The sequence below is a fragment of the Strix uralensis genome, chromosome 2 (assembly GCF_047716275.1).
Source record: "Strix uralensis isolate ZFMK-TIS-50842 chromosome 2, bStrUra1, whole genome shotgun sequence".
NCBI classification, from domain to species: domain Eukaryota; kingdom Metazoa; phylum Chordata; class Aves; order Strigiformes; family Strigidae; genus Strix; species Strix uralensis.
In genome coordinates this window covers 66,602,678-66,630,122 of record NC_133973.1, presented here as the reverse complement: position 1 = coordinate 66,630,122, position 27,445 = coordinate 66,602,678, and the positions used below count along the sequence as shown (strand labels likewise).

At 40.1% G+C, this 27,445-nt stretch overlaps 1 protein-coding gene across 4 annotated transcripts; it reads right to left on the bottom strand.

Annotated features, from left to right (window-relative positions):
* Positions 1-255: 255 nt before the first annotated feature.
* IL1R1 (interleukin 1 receptor type 1) lies at positions 256-26,931 on the bottom strand. Of its 4 annotated transcripts, none has more exons than XM_074859087.1 (14): positions 26,866-26,931; positions 25,431-25,512; positions 22,721-22,801; positions 21,388-21,528; positions 19,476-19,707; positions 17,217-17,406; positions 15,997-16,171; positions 14,727-14,792; positions 10,681-10,801; positions 7,573-7,718; positions 6,427-6,570; positions 5,192-5,356; positions 2,776-3,701; positions 256-1,525 (listed from the first exon to the last, which is right to left on the bottom strand). In XM_074859087.1, exons 4-13 carry the CDS (start codon positions 21,476-21,478, stop codon positions 3,325-3,327), a joined length of 1,707 nt encoding a protein of 568 aa, XP_074715188.1. In that variant the 5' UTR covers positions 21,479-21,528; positions 22,721-22,801; positions 25,431-25,512; positions 26,866-26,931; the 3' UTR covers positions 256-1,525; positions 2,776-3,324. The 4 variants fall into 4 exon arrangements, with proteins under 4 accessions (XP_074715188.1, XP_074715189.1, XP_074715190.1 ...); XM_074859088.1 differs by having other exon boundaries at positions 256-546; XM_074859089.1 differs by having other exon boundaries at positions 21,388-21,454.
* Between the last annotated feature and the right edge of the window lie 514 nt (positions 26,932-27,445).

Below are 27,445 nucleotides of genomic sequence, written 5' to 3'. Positions count from 1 at the left end.
AGTACAGGACAGAGCAGAACCAAGCTCACAGCTCCTGTTTGCCCAGGCAGTGTGAGGTGGTTAGTGCTAATGTCGTGCCAAGACCAGACTAACACAGTGGCTAACGAAACCCCTTCCCCACACACACATTCAGCAGCCTGAATGAAGATCTAATAGAGCAGTCTTGTTCAAGACACTTCAAGTCAAGCCTGCTGCTTCCCATCGCTCATTCTCAGCATGCTTTAGTGGAAGAATGAGTAAGAAAAACAGCAGTGCTGTAAGAAAAAATATGTAGTGCCTTTATTGAATCAAAAAATGGACCTTTCTTCAAAGTGCCTTTACATAACACACATGAAAACTTTAGCATCATTTGTATAAATATATCAAAAGGAACAATTAGGGTTTTTTTTAAAAAAAACAGTATTTTGGCTCAGTAAAGTAACTTTCCTATCCCTAAATGTAGGGATCACAAGTTGCAGTTTTTCATTCAATCTATTCCAGTCAGCAAAAATAATTCAGGAGGCTCGAGGTTGCTGGAACTCTGTTGGCTGGCCTGCATACTGCGAGCTGTCAAGGTGGAAGCACAAAGTCAGTATTATACCCTAGTCCTCAGAGTACAAATACCATACTTCCAGTGTCTAGTCTTCACATTTGATATAGGAATCTTCTTACAGAAGAGTTCTGTGACCAAACCATACTGCTTCTGTCCTACCAAGTTCTTCTATCGATGTGAACTGTAACAATTAGCCTTGCTCAGATGGATCTCAGTAACTTCAGATGAATCTCAAGGCTCTTTTACCCTATAAGCTGCCACTGAACACACACCATATTTAAAAGCAGACTGTGTGCAACAGCTAAGTGAATGTGGCACTTCATGACCAGAACTGATGCTCCCTTGACACTTCTGTCTTGACAAAAGCACAGAATGAGAACAGAATATAAGCATGTACATTGATCTATACATACATGACAGTCATCAATAAAACACTCCAGTACCATGACAGTTTGAAATAGTCTGATGTTTCAAATGCACTTTTTTCCCTTCTATCCTGAAATGAAGAGATTCTTATTCCATTCTGGCCAAACACACACTCAATTCACAAAGCTCAGAAGGCACTGTCTCTCAGAAGCACAGGTTCAAGTTTCCAGCATACACTGAGGTAACCAAAGCACTTTAGGAACCTATTTCCACTGGTTTTGTCACTTATTAGGCAGAACACAAGGCTCACACCATCCCACATTCACTGAGAAATTCTTCCATGGGATGGCACCTCACACTGTCAGTTTTGTTTGGTTGAGGATGGAGGCATAAGAAGATAAATGCTTGAGCCATGAAAAAAGAAAAAGCCACTACTACAGTGTCAAAATGAATAGACAAATTCTGAAGGATGCAGAACATGAGTATTTTCAGATGAACAAGTAGAAATATCAAAGGACCAACTCAAAGGGAAAATTTCCACCTAATACTGTGTTAGCAACAGCCTTCAAGGACATCTTGGAGAGTGATGCAGTACAACAGTAAGTTGCTTGTTCCAAGAGAAGGGAGCTGCAAGGGAAAAGACAGGCTGGAGTTTGAATGAGAGGAGAACAAAGGGTGCTGCAAGAGAGAAGCTGACAGGACACACATAGGAATGCAGAGTTGCAAGCAGCAGTTAAAGGCAGTAACAGTCAAATCCTGAAGCTTCCATATACAACTAGATCTCATACCTTAAAAATGTAACTTTCAAGGACGGACTGAAAAACACAGACAATTTGGCTCTCACATCTCCCGCTCCTATAAAATTCGTAGCTATAAAGATGGCATTAAACCAGATTTGATACTTTTTAAAAATCAATCAACTCAATTTCCTCTCCCAATAAAGAAGTGATCATTACAAACTACATCACTGCCTACACACAAGTCAAACATAACTTCAGAATTAACAATTGTGGCATACATAATATTGTTTAAAAAAAAAAAAGGAAATAAAGGATTCAACACACACAGTAAGTTTTAGCAAGCTCCTTTCCCAACAAGCTGTTTGGAAGCTACTCATCCAGCCTCAACTCATCCAGCCTCAGCCAAATTCAGTACACAGTCAACCTCAGATTCCTTACATCATCAGGGCAGAGGGAAAGGAGAAAAGCAAGCAGCTGCAGGGGGTAACGCAGGGCATCTCAAACTCTCACTTTAAGGAGCACTGGACAACAATGCTATTTTAGCTCTGTTTTCTAAACATATCTGGAACCAAAAAGCATGGTCCCACCACCCCTTTTGTTCTCCCATTGCATTCTGAACCCTCCAGGAACCACAAACTCACTAACCTGGAACAAAACTATCCCAAGGGAAAGACAATTTCTGCCACATTAGTCTGTTCAGCCAGCTTCAGCTTGCAGAGCTGACAAATGCTAGAGCCAGCATCCTGGCTGGGAACAGGAAGGACGACCTGCCCTCCTTCAGCAACAGCGACCCATGAAAAGTGGGTGCCCTGAAACCCCTTGATCTGGTCCTTAAGGTAAGGCAGATGAAGCCAACCACCCTGTACTCCCCATGAGAGAGTCTGTGTCATTAGCTAATTGTTCCACTTGAGAAAACTAAGAACAAATATATTAAGCCTCTTAACTGAGGAAAAAAAAAATCCTCTGGAGATTAATTTTTTGACTCAGTACAGCATTACAATGGTATTTTTACGATGTCTGCATGGGACAAGTGACTAAAAATGGTACAGTTATTTAGAATGTAAAAAAGATCAGGGAAAAGTATTTATGCTTTGTCAGGTTCAATAGCACTTTTGTGGAGCTGGGGTTGTCTCTTACCTTTTCTCTTGGACGATAACACACTGATGCAGTAACACAGAGGGATCTATCTTTCAGCAAACTGAACAAGGCAAATAAACTTGTAACAAAAGAAAAGTTTTGTGTCATTTCATTTTAAAAATTGAAATAAAAACATTTACTGGCATCCATGCCCATTATATAATATCACAATTATAATTCATATAGTTCCCTTCATATTCAGCCTTTAATTGCAAGAAATGAGTTTTCTGGGTTTTTTGATGGTTTTCCCCTTCCATTTTTAATACCAAAAGAATTCCATCAAATCACAGTGCAATTCTTGGAAAAGGCCTCATGTACTTCCTACATAGTTTCCATGTCATCACTGTGCTGCTGACAGCATTTCAAGGTGTTCTGTTGATTTGGTTAGAAGAAAAAATGATTCACATCTGTAGATGAAGTTGTAGTACCTTCAATCCAGAAAATTTGGACAAGATTGTCTGCACAAAACAGATACAAGTGACCTTCAATCAAGCCATCACCAGCTATGTGAACTGAATTAGTCATCAAGTGTCATTTTTCTTTGGTTATTTAGGGAGAATTAAGGTTTTTTGGTACCAAATGCAATGCTGATGAAGATCCATTTTTTCTTGATGGCATGTGGTAGCGCACTTTCTTCCAGAATCTGGTACTTGCTGAGTGAGACCTTTCTGAGAAGTCCCCTTTCCATCGGATAACCCCATGCTTTTGCTTAACATATTTGATGGATTCTGGCATGGTAGCATAATCTTGTATTTTTTCAAGTTCAATGAGAATTACTTTAATGCCATCTTGGATAAGAGCATTATACATGGCTAGATGCTTTTCAGACATGTCTTCTAGAATGCTGTAACAGGAAGGTTCTGGTACTAAAACAATTATCACTCTTCTACTTTGACGGATTTTTTCATCAGCAATGCTGATCACAGCTGTAGAGAAAAAGGTTGTGCAAAATTAAGGCTGTACATTTCTAGTTTTTGTTACCAACATGTTGCAGCTGGTTCACGCACTGTTTGATACTTGAGCCAATACACTTTGGCTCACAAACAGGGACAGGGTAAGAGCATGCAAGCAGTTACATTGGATTAGCCAACAAGTTGAGATTGGGCCAATGCAACACAATCTGACCCCATCAGACTGTATATCTATATTCTTGTGTTGCATAAACAGAAAAGACCTATCAACTTATCTCTCTAATGCTATTTTATTACCATCATAGGTGCAATTGCAAAAAAACAAGTTCCAAAAATATAGGCCTAGATAAAACTATGGCCTTTTTCTTTAAACAGCTTGTTCTGATATGCTTAACTGGTTTTTGTTACATGTAAGCAGAAGACAAAGCAAAGAATCCTCCCTTCAATGGCATTCCAGACAATTAATTCTAAAACAGCAAAATATGGTAAACTCCACAAAAAAACCCAAACACATACAGGTTAACCCCGAGAACAGATTATTGCGTTTTTTCAAGCTAGAAAAATAAAGCAGCATGTCAGATTCTACTTTTCAGGGAACCCTTCCTTCTCCAACCACTACCAAAAGCCTTCAGATGTAAAGAAGTGATTCATGAACCACCTCATGTAGGCTTGTTCACATCCAATTGGTTTTTTAAACAAAAACTACTATTTAAGGCCTACTCTGCAAATTTATTCAGTCTCAGTATTATCTTTTTAAAATCATAAGACCAGGAAGGATTCAGAAGACTTTTACCATGTCACCTCGCATAAGCGGTCAGTGGGACAGACATTGTCATTTTCAGTGTCAGATGCTAGAAACTTAAATTTAATGTGTATATGCACACAGAGGAAACCTTCACAATGATTTCAAAGCCTTGCAAGGAAGGCAATGCTTTGTATGAACTTCCACCATGGACAAGTAGTCTTTGATACAGCCAGTTGTTCCTGATAACTTAGTGTTGCTCTGTGTTCTTTTTTTTCCACCTGCACTGTCTAACCATTCATTACACCCTTTATAGCATCCCACTGGTTTGACAGCAATTCTCAGAGCAAACAAGTGAAACAGTAGAGAGGCCATTCTGTCAAATGGCACCTCAAAGCAACAGGCTCTTTTCACACCACTCACGAGACCTACTTTTCCATGTTTCCTGCCATTATCCATCATTCACAACCACAATTTCAACACCTCTGCCCCTCAGCATCCTTCCATCTCCAGATGTCTAGGCTAGCCAGACATTGAAAAAAACCTGAAAAGCTAAATAATGACAAGGGAGAGGCTGAGATAAACAGACTTCATGGCAGCACCCAGTGCTGTATTTCTCATTTTTCAGAGAGAATAAGAAAATCATAACTCATTAGATAGTGGAAGATATTTAGAATCACGTCTGAATGAATGCCTGTTTCTGAGTTGTATTTGCAGCTGCCAATGAGAAAACTCAAGTGTAACTTGTCTTCAGATAGCTTACCTTCTCCTGGTAAATCATCCCTCCCAAATATGAAGAGGTTATATCCACACTGTCCTTCTAAGACCTCTGGCAGTATCTTCAGGGCAAAAATATCTGATGAATACAAGCAGCTCTCTCTGTTCTTTGGATACAGAACATAAGCATCATAGATCTTCCCATCTGAAACTAAAAAGTGAGCAACAGGAGTAATATAAAAATGGATTCTAAAGGCACAAAAGCAAGCAAGCAAACAAACAAACCAACCTTTAAATCCTGTTTGTTCCCCACTTGAATCATTGTTTTAGGTCCTAATCCCGCTACCATCTAAGCATATATAATTATACTAAGCCCGAAATATTTGTACAATTAGGCCTTCTAGAATTCAGTATGCTGGATCTGAATAGGCAAAAAAGACCTACAAAATTAAGTAGGTTTGAATGTTCTTTTTTGAACTCTAAATAAAAAAATGTTATCACTGAATTATCTGGAAAATAGTGGTTCCAGTAGTACAACTGACTACTTAAAATTCCAGCTGCCATATAACTCACAGGTCATTTTTGCAACCTGGAGTTTCAAAACACAGCAACCACTTAGACATGAAAACAAAAATTAAGTATTTGACAAATTTCAAGGTCTGAATTGTATTAGATATTTTGGAACAAACTTATCAGAAAGACCAAATTTAAGAGACTTCACAAAAAAATCTAACAGAACCTCAATACCTCTAGAAGATATTTTCTGTTTCTCTAGCCAGGCACCAACTCTCAGATGTTTGCAAGTGACCCATACTTCAGCATACTCTCATAGACAGCACCCCTATCAACATTTTTCTGAATGCCAGGAATTTGCAGAAAGTAAAATAATCAGAAGTGCCTTCAAATAGAAAACAAAAGAAGTGAAACTTGTCCTGATTTGGCTATGGAAAATAAAAAACACCCAACAATTCCACTGTATTACTGCTTTCTGTAAGAATGGTAATTAAAAGAAATCTGAACAACTCCTGTCAGAACAGGATTCAAACCACTGAAGTGGATCTTCAGAGAAAGGAATAATAGTACTGGATTCCTGGAAAGTTGCTGTTTTTTCCCCCCATAGATACTTTTGTTATCTGAACTAATTCTAAACATCCTAAGAACATGTTACCCTTTCAAAAATCCCAAGGAAGACCAATCACATTCTGTGATTAGGTTAACTCATTGCTTTGCACAGGAAGGTGGAGGCTCATTATGACACATGGGACTGTTACACAAACATACCTTTTTTACCCAGGAAAGGATGGCAGGAGTCCCGATACCAAAGTACAATATCAATTTTGAAGATCTTGTAGATAAAGAGAGTGAAAAATACTAAAAATACCAAAGAAACTCCTCCTCCAATTAAGTAACCCTGAATGTTCTGAGCTGCAGTATGAAAGAAAACAAAGAAAACAGTTATACACTAGAACCAGAGAAAGACAAAAGACGTGTTCAAAAAAGTGTTTAGTCATTAAAATTTTTTTTAAAAAAAGGAATGAATAGAACAAAGTTTTTCATGTATGCTTTCTGCAAATACTGTTATTTAACAAGCCTACTTCTATCTTTCAGAGAAAAGATACCTTAGTAATGTGACAAATGAGGCTACTCTTCAGCTGAAACACCAAAATATTGACATATATCCCAGTGCAGCAGTAGAGTGAGAATTCTTGTAGAAAATATTGTCAGTCAGCAAGAAAGTTAGTGGGGAGGCGATTTTCTGACCATGCTAATCTCCCCAGACCAACCAGCTTTCCATTGTCTCTAGCCTCTTGGAAAATCTGTAATTGAACCTACTAATTTGTTATCCTCAATACATTTGTTGTCCTTAAAACAAACACACACCCTCCCCAAACTGCATCTTTTAGTTCATGCATATTAAAGAATTTCTGAGATTAAATCCCCTGACAATATTTATGAAGAACTTATGTAACAAGCTAGAGCTCAGATCCACCTTCAGCAATTATTTGTTTACAATGTGGCTAGTTAAAGGTAAGTTTGAGAATATTTGTCAAAGGATTGGCTCACGGTTGACAAAGCTAACTCATACAAGCTCTCAGGCTCTTCTGCAGGTAAATTTTTAAAAAATGGGCACTTACTATATTTGTTGATTTTCTTTTCTGTGTATCTGTTTTTAAATGAAAAGCATTAGTTTCTTCAACCTTGCATCTGAGTTTTTAAAGCTCACTTTACCTTTAAGTTCATCTCCTAAAGAAAAAACTTCATGCTAGCCAGCAACAGGTCAAACTTATCCTTGCCTCTAGCCACAAGACTCCAACAAGTGGCAGGATGCTCCCTATCAACGTGCATGAGCCTATCAAGACAGTGATAACAAACTAACTGTGAAGTAAGCATCATTGATCACCATTTTATCAAGATGAGATCTCTTACCTGGGCGTTCCAATTTGATGTAGGCTGTAAATTGTTGAGAACCATATATGAAGTGACAGAAAAATTTATGAGCATAATCCTTTACTTTCACTTTTGAAATGTTAAATTTTGTTCCAGATACAGCAAGTCCATGAGGCATCCCCTCTCTGTCATTAAAAAAAGGGTAAAAAGGAAACACCTGTAGAGAAACTAAAGTATCAGGGCTTAATATGAGACAGATTCATCTATCCACAAATAAAAGAGCATTCATTTTTTACCTCTATAAATCTAAGAAGCCATTGAAGCACAGTAAGTATCACAACCCTGTAACAAATAGCTTCATGACCAGAGGTGATTTGGCGTTTTCCATACACGTGGGGTTGTTGGGGTTTTTTTGCTGGGTGGGACAAAGTGCACCATTAGCAGTTTTGCAGATGATACAAAACTCAAAACCCCAGAGGGTCATGCTGCCCTGACTGGCTGGAGAAATGGGTTGACAGGAACCTCATGAAGTTCAAAGCAAAATGCAAATCTTGCACCTGAGGAGGTATAACCAGTCCCCAGGCATCCTGGGCTGCATTAAGAGCAGCACTGTCAGCAGGTTGAGGGAGATGACCCTTCCTCTCTACTCAGCACTGGTGAGGTCACACCTGGAGCAGTGGGCCAGTTCTGGGCTCCCCAGTACAAGAGAGACAGGGATTTACCATGCAGGACCATAAAAACAATTAAGGGAGTGAAGCATCTGTCATATGAGAGAGCAGAGAGAGAGTTCAGCCTGGAGAAGAGCAGACTCAGGGGCAGGGGGTTGGATCTTATCAATGTATGTAAGTATCTGATGGGAGAGAGTGGAAAAGAGGGAGCCAGGCTCCTTTCAGTAGTGCCCACTGACAGGACAAGAGACAATGAACACAAACTCAAACATTTTCCCGTCTGAAATTCCATCTGAACACTTTTTTTACTGTCAGGGTGGTCAAACACTGGAACAGGTTGCCCAGAGAAGTTGTGAAGTCTCCACCTGTGGAGATATTCAGAACCCAGATGGACACAGCCCTGAGCAACCTGCTCTGTCTGACCCTGCTTGAGCTGGGGGGTTAGACTAGGCAACCTCAAGAGGTCCCTTCCAACCTAAATGATTTTGTGAATGAAAGACTATTCAAACCAGTAATAACTAGTAATAAAAGTGTCAAGAGAAAAATCATCTTCCAGGATTCTTTATACCTATGATGAAGCCAAAACCTGTCTAAGCATACTAACAGACTCCCTGAGCCCACAGTGTCCATCGTCAATGGCACCAATCAACACAGGAAATAATTATGAACAAAATTCACAAAAGCTGGGTGACTCATGTTGAATGACAACAAACATGGTGATACTGCCTTTATGTCCAGTGTTTATTGTCACAAGAGGCTTGGGCATATAATATGCTATCCTGCTAAATACCATCCTGCTCTAAGGTAGATTTTTACCAGTATAGGTGGGAAGGGACGCAGTGAGAAGGTACCTACAAACTGGTATCCTACTCTATATACCAAAGTGACGTCACCTTATGTACTCAAGGAGAAAGAGCTCATTTTGCAGAACACCCTGAAGAGCTGGTTTCTATTACATAAATAATTGCCAGCAACTTCTGACGTGGGATACCAATGCAAAGCCCATCATTTTACAACATGTTCAGAATTGTTCAAGTCAGTTTTAACTTTCCTCCCAGCAGAGGAAAGAGTTACTTCCTAGGGGTAAGCCCTCAAGCCCATAATGCTGGCCATTCCTAGTGTCCTTTGCTAATAGCAAATGCTTCACAAATTTAATTGCTGAGAAACTGCAACTATCTTTTGAAATAAAACATTATTATTGCAGTTAGGTTAATTTCTCTGATACTGGATAACTTACTTTGAACTATTAACCCTAATTAGAACTTGCACAGGATGTATTTTGCACATCTCCATCTCTGGCATGGGGAGATTATCAGGCAAGGTAGTGATCAGAAATGGAGATCACTTCCAAGCAAGCCAAAAATCTTAACAGAGAATTGCTTTAAGTTAAATATATTAAATGCTTTTCACAGAGATGTGTTTAATAGCAGAATCAAGTTGATTTCAGAAGAAGCTGAAGTTACTATAACTTTAAACAGCTATACAGAGCTGCACATGTGTCTTAACCGGTAAAAGCTGAGAATTTCATGTCCTAAAGAATAATGGACTTAGTTATGCCTTAAGAGATGATAAGCTGGGGCCCTAATATTTATAGGCAAAACAACCAAGTATACAGATCTATAATGAAGGTAGTAATTTCCCCTACAGGAGCTTGGGGACAAAGTAGAACTAAGATTTCTTCTGGAGGCCAGACACAGATGAATTAAAATATTATTTTAAAAGCAGTCTGAAGCCTAACTCTCTAGCCATAGTGGCACTTGGTGGAGACAGCAATGCTTCTGCATGAGTGTGAACTGATCAGCTGAGATTTTTTTTTTGCTTTCTTTGCACTACATTTTAAGGGTTATATTTAACAGCAGTGATTGATACAATGAAAGCAAACAGTACATCCACACTCTGCTACAGCACAGACAGTCACTAACAAAGGTCCTACTCTCTCAAAAGAATTGCTGGTTTTATCAGCTTGTGTTTAAATTTTCTGACCATAAAAAAACCCATAAAATATCCTGCAACAAGAGCTTCTGCTTTCTGTTCTTGAGGATTTGCAGCTGTGTCCGTACTTAGAAAAGGATCAACTTCATAAATAAAAATAAGTTGGGTGATTTTTTGTTTCCAAACAATCTATCCTTTCCATATTAATGATAGAGGGCAGGCTTTAATGTATTAGCAGAAAGGATTGCATAAGAACAAATGCATAAATAAACCTTATAAAATTATATGTTTCACAGCAGCATTATAAAAACCTACATACGACTGCTTCATTACATTTGTATCAGATACATCAGTACTTATAATAAATGTTTATTGTTTTTAAAACCAAGCAATAAGAATATAATGTACTTGATGCAGACTTCTAATCAGTCTTTCAGTGACTTCTGACATTTGACTAGGAGTCAACTTTACGGTGAATTCACTGGAAATTACTGCAGATTACTTTACCTACAAATGCACTTACAATTCAATGTATAAGGATACTTACTCATAAAACTGTTCCCTGTAGGTGCTATCAAAGCTATCAACATCCTCATCATTAACTTGCCAGAATGGAATCAAGCCATTTATGCCACTTGATATATTACATTCCATAACTACATGAGAGCCTACAAAAAAAATATTTAAACATGGCAATTGGAGGTCTTGTAACAGAAGCAGGATCAAGTGATATGGGAACAGCTGGGAAAAGGAGGGATATCAAAAAGCCCACTTACCTCATGAAAAGCAGAGTCCTTAAAACTCACCCATTTGTAATCCACCCTTGGGTGTCTCCAATCTGAATATAAATTCTACTCTAAATGTAGGTGTCTAAATGTTCACATCTACATGTAAGCTAGATGCTTAAGCTAGTAACAGAGTTCAGCTCAGCTGAAATCCACTCACATTAAAGTAGGCACCTGGACCTTATCAACTGAACGGCTCTCTGGACTCCACTGAAAGATCTCCAGAGCTCATATCAGTTGCACGTACACAGTATGGTGACATCTGAGATGCTCTCCAGCATCCGAGGCATCCGTCTGGAGATGGCAGACAGGACTCCGGATCTTCCAAGAAACCTGCACTGCTAGAGTAGCCAGTCCACCCAAAACAGCACTAGTCATCTGTGTGTAAGCAACTGAATTGAGCCCCCTCCCCCTCCTCATTGATAATAGCATGAATTAAGGATGCTAGCTCATATTCAGATACCCACACGTAGACAGCTACACCCTGGAGCAGAATCCCATTCGTAGTGACCATGCATATCTTTACCCCAGATCAGGGTCTTTTGGCCAACACTGTCCACTGGGATGGTTTCTGAATACTCTCACACTCTGCTCCCAGAGCAAGATCACCTGTCACTCAGCTCCTTTGCCACCAAGAGTCCACATCTTACAGAATACCTCAGTATTAAGAAAGCAAGACAAGCTGCAGAATATATTTATGTACCTCAGAGAGCTCCATTTACAGGAAGGTAAGCAGCTTTCTTGGAGTCCTTTCATTCTGTATTTTACCCATGGAAGTTATGATTTGATAGGAGAAGGTAGGCTCTCTGTTCACCTATGTAAAGATCTTAGTGTTTCACTTCCTAGAACCACATCAGATTTAGATGCTTCCACCAAGGGATAATCTCTATCAAAAGTATGGAATAAACCTTTAGCTCACATGCAAAGCAGTTACTTGAACAAGAAGTCACATAGAAATCACAGATGGTCCCCAATGTCTTCCCTCATGTCCTTCCATCACAATAACAAATTTTTCTAAAGATGTGGTTCAGTGCATTGCACAGCTCTTCAAAAGGAAGTAAACTCCTCAAGTGTTCCATGCCCTCCATTTCCATATATTCATGAATGTACTGCTCAGTTTCTACACATCCTTCTCCTGCCATTTGTCATTCAAAAGGCATACAGGTGTTTCCAGGTTCTGCCCCACAGTCAGGCATTTAATAACAGCAAAGATTTGTTTTCCCCAAGATCCCATTAAAGGTACTGACAGAGAATATTATTTTTGAATGGCAGTGCCTTTTTAAAAAAAACAAAAAAAAAACCCAAAAAACCCCTTCACTAACTTCTTTTAAAGGGTCCCCCTCTAGTAGGGAATCATTTGTAGTTGTTCAGTAGCCACAATAAACCCTCTTTGTGGGTGAAGGCTTTGTGTCTCCTTTTAGTCTCACGTGTGACTGCTTTCCTAATGTCTATAGGGCAACCAAGGTTTGTTCATCTTAGCAGGTCTAAGGCATCCAATAATACACCAGCAGCTTTTAATTAATGAGTGTCCAAGACATAACAAACATGGACCAAATGCTATTCTAAAATAAGGAGTCTGAACAAGATGTCTCATAACACATCTTAATATAGGCTGAGAGTCACAGGCAGCCCCTGGACTAATAATTGCTAAATTATCCATTTTCTCAGCAAGTACTATCAAGGATTAAGAAAATCCTATAGGATGTCTTCAGTAGATTAAAGAGACTTTTAAGGGCCTATGCAGATCAGGCTCCTTCTGAGTAGAGGCTGCATTGGTAAGAATTTTTCTGAATTAAATGGGAAGTCATAACTAATTACCAGTCAGAACTGGGGATGAGATTTACATATTTTAATGGGTGGGAGAGGCAGTACAGGGAAGCCTCATAGTAATATTACTTCGTTTCTTCCACAGTTACAATTACAAAGGAAAAGGAAGGTTTTCACACATAAAGATTAAGGTTGCGTAAGGTAAAAAATGACCGTGGGAAGTCTCCCTATTTCAGTCTAAAATCTGGTGAACAGATTTCCTTATTAGTGGAAGAGTACAAATCAAGCTTTTCAGTTGTAATGAAGCCAGAGAAGATGTAATCACCAGAAAAGAAGAGGCTGCTGAGCCATTTCAGAGTATTTCCAACAGAATTAAATAACCACCTGAAGACTGCAGGACTGTAAATCTATAAAATAATACTGTTTGTATCAGATCCTGATTATTCCCACTGTTTAAAACAAGACCTTCTGGACTTCAGAGGAACATCATTTCTATTAAAGCTCATTCATTATTCTGGTCAAAATCTACTGATCCTCACCAGAACCTGGCAACTTCAGAATGAGATATCTTTCACAAGCTGTTGAGGTCAAAATGAAAAGAAAAAAAAAAAAAACCCAAAACACAAAGCACCAAAACAACTGCAACAAAAACCAGCCCCAAACAAACAAAACCACAAAACCCACCAGTATTTCAGTGTTGTTCACTTCAGTTTAATACCATATACACAGATAGAATTTGGGCCAAGGTGTTTCACATGATGCGAAAAGAAGCATGAAGCCTCAACATGAGAAAAGAACACCTGATACACACATTATTTACAAGCTCAATGTAGAAAAAGCAGCAACAAAAGTAGCTGTGTTACTTGAGACTACCAGCAGTGTGACGTACGTAAGAATAATCCACAAGGCTCTGGCCTCAGCTGCTGTATGGTGTCAGAGCCCCAACGCAACCTTTCCTCGGAGCTTCCCTCACAAGCTAATTGGTAATAATCCTTCCTCAAAAGATTACAAAACAGCTTAGGTCCTGTACTGGGAAATTCTAGTAGACAGCCAATCACACTTCTCCAAAATCAGTTGATGCCCTTTTTAGTCAAATACTTTGTATGAAACAGTTCTCCTTGGTGCAAAATGAGAACAAAAGTTACAGTTCAAGCAGCTCCAAAACTCATTCTTCTGGACTCCATCAGTAGAACACAATTCTGTCTGACACACGGTGCAGCCTAAACATGTATAGGTTTGCTTAGAAAAAGACTTGCATACCATATACTTGGCCCATAGAATTGCAGAATAACTGAGGTTGGAAGGGACTTTGGGAGATCTCTAGTCCAATTTCCTACTCAAAGCAGGGCCAGCTCTGAGGTCAGACCAGGCTGCTCAGAGCTTTATCCAGTCAGGTTCCGAAACCTCCAAGGACAGAGACTGCACACCTGCTCTGGGCAGCCTGCTGCATTGCCTGTCTGTCCTCACTGGGAAGAAGTTATTCCTTCTATCTAGAATCTTATTTAAGAGATTTCTAAGATAAACAATATCTGGGATATCCATCAACTAGCAGCTCACTGTTTCACAGAAGATCAGTATCTGAAACCTTTTAATCCCCTATAATGAAAAATAAAATCCAGGTTGTGGAGAGGGAATGGAGACAGGAAACATACAGGAGGAGGAAAAGCTCCTGAAGTGGTCAACTAGTAACTATCTTAACATGTTACATATACGTAACCATTTTTCCACTGATACTGAGGATACCTCAAGACACAGACACCTAGAAGTAGTACCAAGGACAGATGGCAACAGTAACAAAACCAAATGCATCCCACCCAACACTGCTGGTCAAGAGACTCCAATCTTAGGCACACAGTTATTCTCCCTGCAAACTACTTGTGGGAATCATGTTCTACCATCTGTCTTCCAGATATCCTCAATCCATGGGCCTTTCTCCCAGTCTTGCTGAAGTCAGTGGAACTGTTCACATGTTCTCTCAGAAAGACTAGGAGCTTATTTGTTTTACTGAATGTTAATGAAGTCTTAAATAGTCACTACTTACCAAGTTCTACTTCAATTGTATTGTTCTTCGGATAAATAAACTCTGGTCTCATCTGCAGTGGTCCTTCTAACAGAAACAAAGAAAAAATAAAACCTTCAGGCAAGAAGAGTTCCACAACATACGTCAACTGATAGTTTTACAATGGTTTTGTTTTATTGTTTGGTACTATTGTAGTGCCATACTTACTACCAGTTTCAAATTTACAACAGAAAATATAAGATTTGCTGTACTCTATCCAAGTTACTCTATTTTAGCTTCCAAGTTAAAAAAAAAGCTTTAGCTTACCTTAAAAATACTTTAGAAAAAAAAATCTCAAATTTACTGGCAGTTGGTATCAAAGTAACTCAAAACCAGAAAACGAAAACAAAACAAAAAAATGTGATAAACTTTGTCAGAGAGATGGATAAGGAAGAGGAAGAGGGATTGTATCAATGACCTCCTAGATCAAGTGAGTATCTATTTAAGTAAAAGAGTAAACAAGCACACACTTAAACTGGGCTGAAACTGTATCATTCTGCATGATGTATAGACTCACTGCTAACAACCCACTGTTCTTCTATCACCTCTCTAAAGTCAGAATTTTTATTTAATCTGAAAAGATGGACCCTCTAGCTCCAGCCCACTTTTCTGATAGGGCCACTATCATGGTACTGGTCAGGCTGTCAGCAATGCTGCCTACAAAGATGCAATCACAATGATCACAGCAATAAAGGACAGTACTGAGAGAGAGAAACAGCCCATTCTGAGTCCTGTGTGCAGAAAAGCTCAACCAAGTGCCAACAGTAAGCTAATCCTTTCCAGAGGAAGACTGAACAACTTCGTAGTATTTACACAGCTTGTCACATCTCCTTTCCCATCAATTGATATTTAAGTGAACTTTGTAAACAAGCTCACCAACAGGGCCAGAAGCACATGTTTTGCTGTGGTCTCAGCAAAAATTCCTTTTTTTTTTTTAATGATTTATTTAATGGTGTATTATTTGTTTTAGCAAAAACACCCCCCACACACCCTACTAACCACTGCCTCCTCCTAATTCTCATTCCTAAGCCCACATTTCTCATTTCACCATGACAATTCTTCCTCAGAAGCAATGCTCAAGGATAGCAACGTGCATTATTGTATTTTAACTTTACATTCAGCAAAAAAAATAAAGAAGATTTACAACTCTAATTTCACAGAGCTGAAAAGTAACATGCCAAATAGCTTATGCCTGCATACAAATATTTACAGCAGAGTCAAAAAGAGACAAGAATAACCTCAATGCACTCACCTTTAACCTCTAGACTCATGGTTCGTGAAACATTATATTGTTTTCCCATATATGTGTATACCATATGACATGTGTAGTTTCCTCTGTCTTGTAGAGTTACGTTGTGAATGAAGACAGCATTTTCACCCTCTGCCAAAAGAAGTCTCTTGTCTTCAAGAAATCCAGGCTTACATTCCTAAACATATCAAAAGTACCCATGATTTAAGGGAACTAATACTCTGATAAATAAGTTACTGAACTCCAGTGATTATTAAAATACTTGCCAAATACTGATTTTTGTGAAAGCCACGATGTGGGTTCTTATCTCTCATCACTACACTCTAACACGAATCCTGATGATGTCTTGCTGCATTTGCACTGCAGCCAATCCTTTAAGTTTTCAAATGCTGTGTTTTAGTTTGCTGCCTTCGTTTAATAGCTTGACAGTTATCTATCTCAGGTGTAATAAAAGTTATTACACATGTAGCAGAGTTTCTGAGAATACATGTCTGCATTCTTACTTCACCGAGATGAATGAGAGCTGCTCTAGCAGTGCCTCATGCTATTGGGCGTATTACTGTTTCTGTGCCAATGCAAATACAGTGAAAAACTTCCTTCTCTCTTCCCTGACCGATAAGCAGTTTAGAATCATTTTGTCTCAAAAGAAGATGTATAGCTGCAGCACCAAGGTTATTTTACATGTACAGGCCCACGTAGCTACTTTAATACCAACATCAGAATTAAGATTTGAACTACTTTAGAATTTTACCTTAACACGGACAAAATAAATGTTTCTAAGCTTGCATAGTCTACAGAGCATTTTGACAGAATCAGAGCAAGGAACAAAAGAATATCACACCATGATCAACAGACAGGACAAGCCTAATATTCTGTGAAACAGAAATAATTATGCAGATCCTTGCATTTAAGGAAACATCTAAGTTTTTAAACATCTTATCTACATAAAATAATCAAAGGATAAACTAGATTTTCACAAATCAACAAACTAAAACACATGTTTTTGACTCTGGAAAAACTTGCAATCCAAAAATGGACAACTGTTTTTTTAAAATATGTCACCCATACCTCCTTACACCTCCCCAATAGTGTAGCAAGATAGGTGCCTTACTTAAATCGTAGAGAAAATAAACCTTCCCTTCCAAAAGCTTCTCTCCACAGTCACTTCCTAACACATTTTAAATAGAATATTCCAGAATATCCAAAACACACATCCACAATACCTTATACCAGTGTACTTCAGGCTGATTATTGTCTTCATCTTTAAAATGTTCTAGATCAGGGCATATAATCTTTCCAGTATTTGTGCTCATCACTTTTTGTTCAAACTTCATTTTTCCGTTAAAACACAAACCGTTATCGTTTTTAAAAACTGTTAAATTTATAGTTTTTTTGTTAGAGTGGTTAAGGCTCCTGTAATTAGAATAGCAGACAAGTCAGGTCATTAACAATAAGGTTGCTTGTTTCCAGCAAGTCAGAAAGTTTACAGAGAGGGACTTCAGCATCTCCACCAGCCTTGCCTCTAACACCCCTGCTACAGCCCCTCTAGCCCTTAAACATCACCCTCAGCTCCTCAACCCCTGTTCCAGACCAAGAGATGGGAATAAGCTCTGATTCTGTGTTGTGAGCACACGTGGGGTCTGCTCTGGAAGCAACAGAGGGGATGCCAGAACTGAGAAGTCCCATGGAGCCCACAGCAGCAACCCAGCCTTGCCATTTTCAGCGCTACATCTGCCAACACACGGTAGTGTAGGGTAATCCAAAATGTATCTGCACTAGAACACCCTTGGTGCCAAATGAACAGAAGATAGGTTCACCTCAGCATTCCTTGGAGGGACACACCAAAAAAACCCAGACTGTAACTCTCAGCAAAAGAGAGACAGAGCTTTTGAATAGCATATACATCAAGGTGTGATATCAATGTGAAACCACTTCAAACCAAGAGCTCACAAACCTGTGGTACAGTAGCTCTGCAGAGGAGAGATGGCACTAGAAACCAGAAGCCTATGCCAGGAGTAAAGGAATAGTCTCTGTCAATTCATTGTTCAACTCTTCATTTCATAATGCTATGTTAAGGGAGAAGCTTCCAGAAGAGTAAACTGCATGTTTTGACAGTCCTGGCTTCAACTTCTCTATACTGCGCCTCAACAAGCTCTGTAATTAGTGTTTAAGTGGCTGATGCACAAAATGTAGCTTACAGTTGACACAACTGAACTTTAGCAAGTTTTTTTTGACCCACTGCTATTATGCAAGCCAGGGGATGCAAGGTGCCCATGGGAACACATCTCTAGAGTAACTAGAAACATAGCAGGAAAGACTAAATTAAAATTCCTCAAAGCTACCCAGTTAAAAGGATTACATTTCTTCAGACTTCCAATTTTAGCTTCATTATTGACCCTGGACCAGGAAGGTGCAAAGGCCTGTGACCACTGTCTACACTGGAAATTTCTGCTGATCACTGACAACCCCAATGCCTTCAGCATAACTGGTGTACTGTATGCACACCAGTACACATAACTATTAACTACTAAACCAGATCTTGGGTCATGGGAAAAGCCAGCATTGACTGTTCTCAATGTGCTGTGGCAAGACCACGAGGAAAAGAACAATTTCTGTGTTCAGTCCTAAAATTAATTTCCTGTTCAGCACACAGTGAATTTCAGCCATTATAAATGAGATTTGACCACCTGAAGTGGTGAAGTCCAGTGCACTAATCTTGAGTTGTAAATACGGCAAGAGCTTTAAAGTACCAAAGAGCTGAAAAGAATCTATTCCTTTTTTTGTCTTCTCTGTGCACTCAGATCTTTTGAGCAGTACTGGGGACTCATTACTTTCACTGTCTCTAAAGCTGTCTAGCACATTGCTTTGCTCTTCACATGCATTCTTGTTCTTGACCAGTAACATCTGGTAATGTTTTAAAATAAAATGTAAGAATAGTTTTCTGACTTTTAATTTGTAAATTTCTAAATGATTCACAAAAAGTTGCTAAGCTCTCCAGAAAGTCTGTATGTGGTGATACTGGATAGCATGCAGTGTTTGCTCCTCTTAGATCCTTCTTTCATTTAACTACACCCGAGGAAGAAACCAAAATGTTTTTCTGATTTGTCAGTATCAAACAGCAATCTGAACACAGGAAAAGCTGAAGCAGTTAAGACTTTTCCCTGTGACTTTAACGCTTCATCCAAAACAAACACACACAACAAACAACCAACCCACACAGGATATTGTTAATATTATCATGCTTTAAGATAAAGAGTCTTCTGTATGAACCACTTTTGCAATGCTACATGAGTGGAAGAGAAGAAGAAAAAAAAGGCAGCACACAGAAACAAAAAGCATGGTCAAGACATGCTTTTAACTGATTTAAGCTCTCTACCTAAAACAAAAAATTCTGTACACTCCAGTTCCAGGAATATATATCACACTTGTAAGCATTAGCAACCCAGTTGTTTCATTCCTTCCTTCCCTCCTCCCTTCCTTACCTTACATCACATTCATAAAGTCCAGCATCTTCCAGCATTGCAGGAATAAACCAAAGCAAGCCCTCTCGTTGATGGATCCTCACATCTCTCTCTGTGGTTACTGGTGTAGTACTACCATTTTTATACCACGTCAGATTGTAATCAGAGTGAAGCACTGGCAATGTAATTATTGGGCAACTAACAGCTATAGGCTCTCCAACAAGCACAAAGTAATCACAAATAATGCATTCTTCTATTAAAAAAAAAAAAGAAAAAATGCTTTTAATCTGTATACTTTTATGCTTTAGAAATATTAATATCCATTCCAAGTTACACAAAATTAGAAAACAAACTTTCTGTAACAATTTACCATTAAAATGTCACAAGGCTACCATTTTTTGTTTGGTTAGCACCTTCTAGTTGAGGATCTAAAACACATGCTTTACAAAGCTAAAGTCACAACATCCTTGTATTAAGGCTGTCAGCAAGAAGCACATGTAAGTCCAATAGCCCCAGTGCAAACCAGGGTGTAAGATACATGAGCATTCACCAGGCAACACGAGCTTCACAACTCTCCTGTCGTGTCCTTCTTATTTAAGCATGTTAGTACTTTTGCAGAATTACCAGATACTTAATTAGATACTATCTACAAAAAGCATGGCACAGACAGTAGCAGTGCAGAGCTCCTCACAGTACTCTGGCCATTATGACTGTGTGGCCAAAAACAAATTAGGAAAAAAAAAGAGGGGGAGGGGGGGAAAGATGTTTTTTGACCTGAAGCACAAGACAATATGGAATGAGATCAAGACCTCAACACAAAGAAGTCGGTGAACCAACATGTCATAATACAAAGGACATTTGGAGAGGCACAGTATTTCAATTAAGAAGTCTTGACTAAAACATATTATTTCCTTACTACATTTGCAGTTTCTGTCATTCTTATCCAGAAGGCCCTTTAATTTATCAACATTATTCTGAACATCACATAAACGGTGAGCATAAACAGAATTTTTATAATTATGGCTATGTAACAAGTTGACAAGACACAATCATGCAGCCTAGCAAGCAAGTTTCTTAAACATCAGCCAAAATAACACAAAGAAGGGACAGATACTGCAAGAAGTCATCAAGAACCCAAATCTGCAAGCGAAAACTACTTAGAGAATACCAGTTTAGCATGAACAGAGGAGGCCATGTGGCTATAAAGCAGACTTTAAAAGCTTCCAAACTTTTGCATACCTGTGCCACACTGAATTTCTATGAAACTGCAAAATGACTGAACTGATTTTACAGATCTTGCTGAATAACTGTATAAATACAAAGCTAATGTATACAATTTAAAAATAAAAAAAGTCTTCAGTAATCTTTCCAGACCCACCACCTTCCTATCATCTAATTTAAAGACTTCCAAGTAGGTACCTATGGAGCTTAAACTAATTCAGAGACATTAATATTAGACTGCTTATGCCAAGAGCAGCAAGACAAGTATCATTAATTAATGTAGTTCTAAACTTTACTGAAAAATTGGATCTATCAGTAAAAATATGACTAACTAATTGTAAAGAAAACTGAGCCCTACTGCTTTCAGGACTAGAGCTATAGCATGTCTCAAAGAAGGCATTCAACAGCTAAATCAAGGAAGGCAATCTCTTTGGACTTTCTTCATAGGAATCAGGGAGCAACTAATCAAAGCCTCAGTACCCTAAATATTTTTAAATCTAGCCACATAAATTTATACCAGTTTATCCATTCCATCCCCAGTGCAACTTCAGTCCAAAAAAAGGCACTCAGCATATCGTCAATATGCTGAAGCAAAAACAAACCCCAAATTCACTATTTGCTCTCAGTAACTCCTTTCTACTAAAAACACACAACTCGTCTCTTGAAGGTTTTCTTTTTTAAAATGGCAATTTCAACAATGTATTTAACTTACCAGCACTGAACAGAGGTGTCAGTAGAATGAGATGACCAATGAGCAAAAATATAGATGTCATCTTTTGCTGCAAAGAAGAATTTTTTTCCATTAGTGTGGTAAGTGTTCAAGCTGCACTGTCCTCTGTACCCTGCATTACTCCTTAAAAAAAAAAAAAAAAAAATCAGAAATATTAGTCATCTTGGGGAGGGGAAAAGTGGGCTCTTCAGAGCCCCAGCCTCTGAAGATTTCAACTACAGCAACTGTCGGCCTCCACAGAAGGCTGCTCAGTTTTCAGCTTTCTCCTGGAATAACTCTTGCATAAAGTGTAATTTTCTTCTGCTAGCATAGTTAAGAAAAAAAAAAAAACAACCCTCTAGCACAGACAAGTTATGCTAGCATACAGTGATTTAAGCTATATCGTATAATTTTGAAACCAGGCTTGAATAAGCTACTCCTCCTTCCATATGTTTATGAGAGACACAATCACAAGATGTATGAGGTTTCATTCTTTGAACTGTTCTTGTACAGTTGAGGCAGCAATGCTTTTAAGAGCAGATGAATTCGTAGTTCTTTGCAGGAGGACAAGCACACTGTTAACTCCAGTGTGATGTGGCACTTAAATTGGCATCTAAAGCCACACGTGTGGAAACCACAGCTAATATGAATTGCTGTGGCCAGACACAAAACAAAGTGTTCAAGATTTGTAGTTTCACTTCACACCTCAGGTCTTCTTTGAAGCTTTCTCCAACAAAGGCATGACTGAACAGACACCCACTGCTCTCATGGCCCACAAGTAGCTTCCATTAAACCTCACCACCTTAACCAAGTCCTGCCCCCCTCTCAGATGCGCCTGGTTTTTCCTGACAAGATGTCATCAGAGCCCTTCCCAAGCCTTCTACTGCCAGCCAGCTGGCAAACACAACCCCCTTCTCTTCTGACAGCTCCGTGTAGGTTAAGGTCTGCATTCAGCTATCTTGCCTTTCCTCAGTTCCTGACTATTTTGCATGCTGCTGCCTCTCACTCTAAAGCAATCTGGTTTCCCACACAGCAGTCTGTTGCAAAACATTCACTGTAAAGGTCCTAGTTAATATTTGCCTTCAGCCCAGCTAGAAACTGAGGGAAGAAGAGATGGCATTCCCTGAAAAACACACATGGCCTTGACTTATTTTTATATCCAATGTAGTTCTCTTTAGTGACAAATAAGCCATACCAGCTCCGTCTTTGGAAACATTTCATGTGCAAAGTGTTGGGGTAGTAGGGAGGGACACACAGAGCAGAGTTCAACACTTTTATATTAAAGCCTCCAAGTATGTACTTCTTTTGGACAGTTTATCTGACAAAACTCTCATACCATAGCCTTTACTCAGTTGCCTTGTATGTGGTTTTCCTGTAACTTGCCAATGAGCTTATCATTCTTGGAGTTTCAGTTTACCTGTAAAGAGTAGAGAAGAGGACGGAGAAGGGAAAAAGGATTTTACAAAACACATCATTTGGACAGCAGCATAGATATATTTCTACAGACATCCTAAAATTTTCTACAGACATCCTAAATATAAAAGCAAGAGCATCCCTCTGCCTACACCAGATAGATGACTTCAAACAAAAGAGCAACAACAAAACTTGCAGTAAAGATTGATCAAGAATTCTAGCAAAGAGCTTTGGAAAACAAAGTCTCTGTCAAAAACAGGGTAACATTACATAGGTATCAAGCAAGCAACAAAACTAGACATAAGTAGCCACTTTGCAAGACAGATTTAACCACTAAAAGGAAACAAAGAATACTTTAATTTAGGGCAAGGTAAGAATAACTAAGCAATCCAACAAGTTAAGCTTTACATTTTGCACCCAGTACTGGTCTCCTGTACCAAAGGTGGATGTCTTTCTAATATTGTGTGCTAAAGCTCAGCTCTTTTAAAATTCTATTCTTTCAAATTTCACACACCCTCCCCCTCCCCCCCCTTTCAAATATTGCATCAGTAAAGCTTAAAAACTCTGGAAAGAAGGGAAGAAGTCTCTAGCTTTTGTAGTTGCAATACCTCACAGTATATGGAGCATTTCTATTCTGGCCAGTACAACTTCAAGAGACCACAGAAGATTTTTACACTTTTTCTTAAGCAGAATATACAGAGAAACACTACCCAAAAATCCACAAATGTGAAACAGCAAACTTTGTTTAAAAAGTACACGTTTATTCACATACCTAACAACTTTAGCCTTGTAGTGCCTTCTATCCCACACTCAGAAATATGAAATGCCCCTGTGATACAACCACAGAAGCTCAAAAATCTCACTGATGTAGAGGGAATGGCAATTTCACTGATAATACTACCTACATACTTAGTTTGGAAAACTATTTCAGCTCAAAGCTTGCTGGGCTCAAAGGAAAAATGTACATGAAGTCTTTTGAAATAAGGAGAAAAAAAAAAAAAAAACAACACAACAAACAAAACCCCAGACCACCAAGCAATGATGTTTGTGGTTCAATCTACTAAAAAATAAAAGGTTTGATTTCCAAGTTACTTTCTAATATTTATCTTCCCATAGTTAAAACACAAATTACTACTGCTCCTTCAAATTTCTAAAATTACCATCTTGAAAACAGAAATAGAAAACATGGACCTTATTTAAGATACTGACATTTTGTTCTTTTCAGGATGTCTGTCTTCACAGAACTTGTCCTCTTATTTGCCTTAGGCACACTGCCAACTTTAAATGCCATAAGAAGAGGTTTAAAGACATACTGGTCCCTAAGTCTCCATGCAGTGGAATTGGTAAACTAGTCCTTCAGGAAGCTGTGCAAAAACACGTAGCTGTATCTTTGTTTTCTGAATTTTCTGTCTCCAATTTTTAAAATATTTTACTTGCAAATAATTTATAAATGCATGGATATGGCACATCCTTGCAAAGGCTGAATGAAAAAATGCTCAAGACAGTAGCATAGAAAGCATCTATGCCCCGCAATTACCTACCTGCATGTCACTGTTAATTTAAGTGGCTTTCAATGTTGATCACTGTCTATGGGGACTCATTAGAGCAAGGGCAACCAACAGATCCTTAGCCTTTGAGCCATACAGAAGAACACAGAAACTGTGGTTCAAAGGCAACTCCTCATTATCTCCACAAACAACATGACAGCATAGAGGTGTAAAGTGTCCCAATTTAGTGGCATACCTATATGAAAGAACTGCATTAACTTTTAAAGTAAAACTTTAATACAGTTTGACTGAAACGGAGGGGAGGATGTGGAGACCCAAACCTATGTATGGCCACTTGCTCCAAAGTACAGCCACCAAGACAAGATTCAACTTACTACAACAATTCATACAGTTCACACTGCTCCTTGTTGTACTCACTCCTGTCAACAGGGATAAGCTGTTAAGCAGCCTACTGGGGTTAAACCACGACAGCAACGCAAGGTAAAACTTCTAACAGACTAGTACCTTGTTTCCAGTCTACCACTTCCCTGAGGTCCCAACTTTCCTGTCTAACATATTAAATACATAAACAAAATGCAGCTATCATTTTACAGGGGCATGCATGAATGCTAAGTCACACAAAGTGCTGCACAAGCACCCTCTAGAAGTGGATCTGGTTATCCACTGTGGTATTCTGACACTGAAATGACGACCACAAACTTTAGTCCTTAAATGCCTCCTTTCCAGACAATCCTACAAGTTGCAGGACTACAGAAAAATCATACCTTTAAGGGAAACCCATTATCCAAGACATTCTGTTGAAGACACAACAAAATGAAGTCACGGATATCAAAGAATAATATTCACAAAGAAGACTGCAATAGGTAAATCTGTATAAGCTAAATTCCAGTTCAACTTTGAGACAAAGTATTAACCACTCTAAATCTGAACAAAGTGTTTATTACAGGTACTGCCTTAACTTTCACCAAAGCATGGGAGGAAGAAAGAAAAAAATTCTAGTACAATACAGTGAAGAGCTACCTGTTCACCCACTTCCACCCCACATCAAACAGTAGGCAATGAGAGCATCCAAATCACCTTGAAATGAGCGATCTTATCAGTATTTAAATAAATTGGAAACAGTACCTCCTTTCAGCGTCAAGTGGAACGAGCTCATTTCGCAATCAGTGTTTTAAAGAATTTTCTATGTCGTTTCAACTCCTGATACCTGTTAATATAAAGTAATGCAGATTTTAATGTAGAATATTTCTTATTTAAGTTCTTACTTTTCCACTAAAATTTTCAAAGTACAGTTAAAGAGGCATTTAAAAGGTTCAGAAGGGCTCATGCAGATAAAACTGTATGTATCAAAAATACACTGATGTATTACTCTCGGGGGGGGAGGAGAGGAAATCAGTAATATTGTTTACAAACAAAAAGTAATGGGTATTTCTCATTTAAGGATTAATTTAAAATATCTGAATTAAGGATTCTGCATTATAAAACAGTTTTTGTACAAGAGTTTTATGCCAATTTCTCAGCTTTTCCAGCACTCCAATTTCACAATCTATATGAAAGGCAAGAGTGTTCGTTTAGCAACTCCAGCCTGGTTTTGGAGAATCCAAGCGCGTACAAACGGTCCAAGCCAAACAAGTGGGCAGTGGCCAGGTTTATGAAGAAGAAAAACAAAACACATCCAGCATTTTGCTCGAGTCCCTGATGAAAACTCTCCAAACTTAAGAGCTGCTGCTGAAAACAAACCGGAGCCTTGATTCACCTCAGAAGCTTTTTGGGTAGCTCGCTCCCTCCAACCAAGCTGCGGCTGCCCGGGTCCGGGGCTGCCAGCGCAGCTCCTCGCTAGGTTTGCTACTGATTTTTGCAGCCAGCTCTTTGATCCTTTTACAAAGGGTTTAAAAAGTGCCCCCCTTGATCATGGTTATGCAATAAATAGTTGCTGTAGTGTTTTACCGGGTCAAGAATATTTACGCCAAGGTTTATCCTGCTTCCTGTTACAAGTACTTTAAAAAATGTGACAGGGTTCAGCACTCCTAGAGTCTTCATTTTTCTACCGTACTTCCTACCTGGGTTTGTATAACGCGATACACAACGGGGAAGCGGGCACGAACGCAAAATAAAAAATTACTTCCAAGGAAGCTGTTTGGGGCCACTAAAAGCTGGAAAACCAGCAGCCACGCGCAGGAGTAGAGGCATCATGCAACCACACCGCGCATCAAAACGGCCCCAAAACACGCCTGAAATTAACAGAAACCGACGGGTTTGGTTTTTTGGAAACCACCAGCGCTGCAGGCTACCTGCCGAGCAGCTGCTCCCCGCCTTGGCCGCAGCCCGCGGACGCCCTGCTCGGCCGGGAGACGCCGGGCGGGAGGGGATCCCTCCCGCCGCTGTCAAACGGGCCACGGGGCGGCGGGAGACACGCGGGGAAGGAAAAGCCGCGCTGCAGCCCGGCCGCCCCGCCACAGCCGGACACCCCGCTGCCCTCCCCGTCGCGCCGGCGGCGCTGGAAGCCGAGCCGAGCCCCGGGGGGGAGCGAGGCAGCCGCCCCCCCGCCGCCCCTCCTCACCTCCGTCCGCTCCCCGCGCCTCGCCGGCCGCCCCAGCCCGGCCCGGCCCGCACCACATAGCGGGCGGGCAGCAGGCCCCGCCTCGCCCGCCGAGCCGCGGCCGGCGCCTCGCCCCTCCCAGCGGCCGCCCCCGGCCCGCCCCGCCGCCTGCGCCGCCCGGGGACCCGGCCCGCTGCCCGCTGGCGGCGGGTGGGGCCCGGCCGGCCGCCTCGGGGCGGGCCGAGTGGCTGTGGCGGAGCGGCGAGCCGGCCAGCCCCCGCCGACCCCCGAGGGCAGGCGCAGGCGAGCTGGCCCCCGTGGTGGCCTCCTTTGTGGCCTCCTTTGGGGCATCTCCCCGGCGTTTGAGCTAACCCCGTTTTCTCTGGCATCAACCCCCTTCCTTTAGCCGCCACTCCTGGGTTTCGTTCCCCTTCAGGCCATGATCCCAGGGCAGGGCTGTGTGGACACCAGGGTTCCCTCAGGCTGCCCCCGGGGCTCACGGCAAGCCCTGGCCGGGCGGATCCTGGAAAGCGCCAGAGGCCTGTGGCCAGCTCAGCGTGCCGGCTTTGCCGCGCTGTGGGGCTGACGCCCCTTTGGCAAC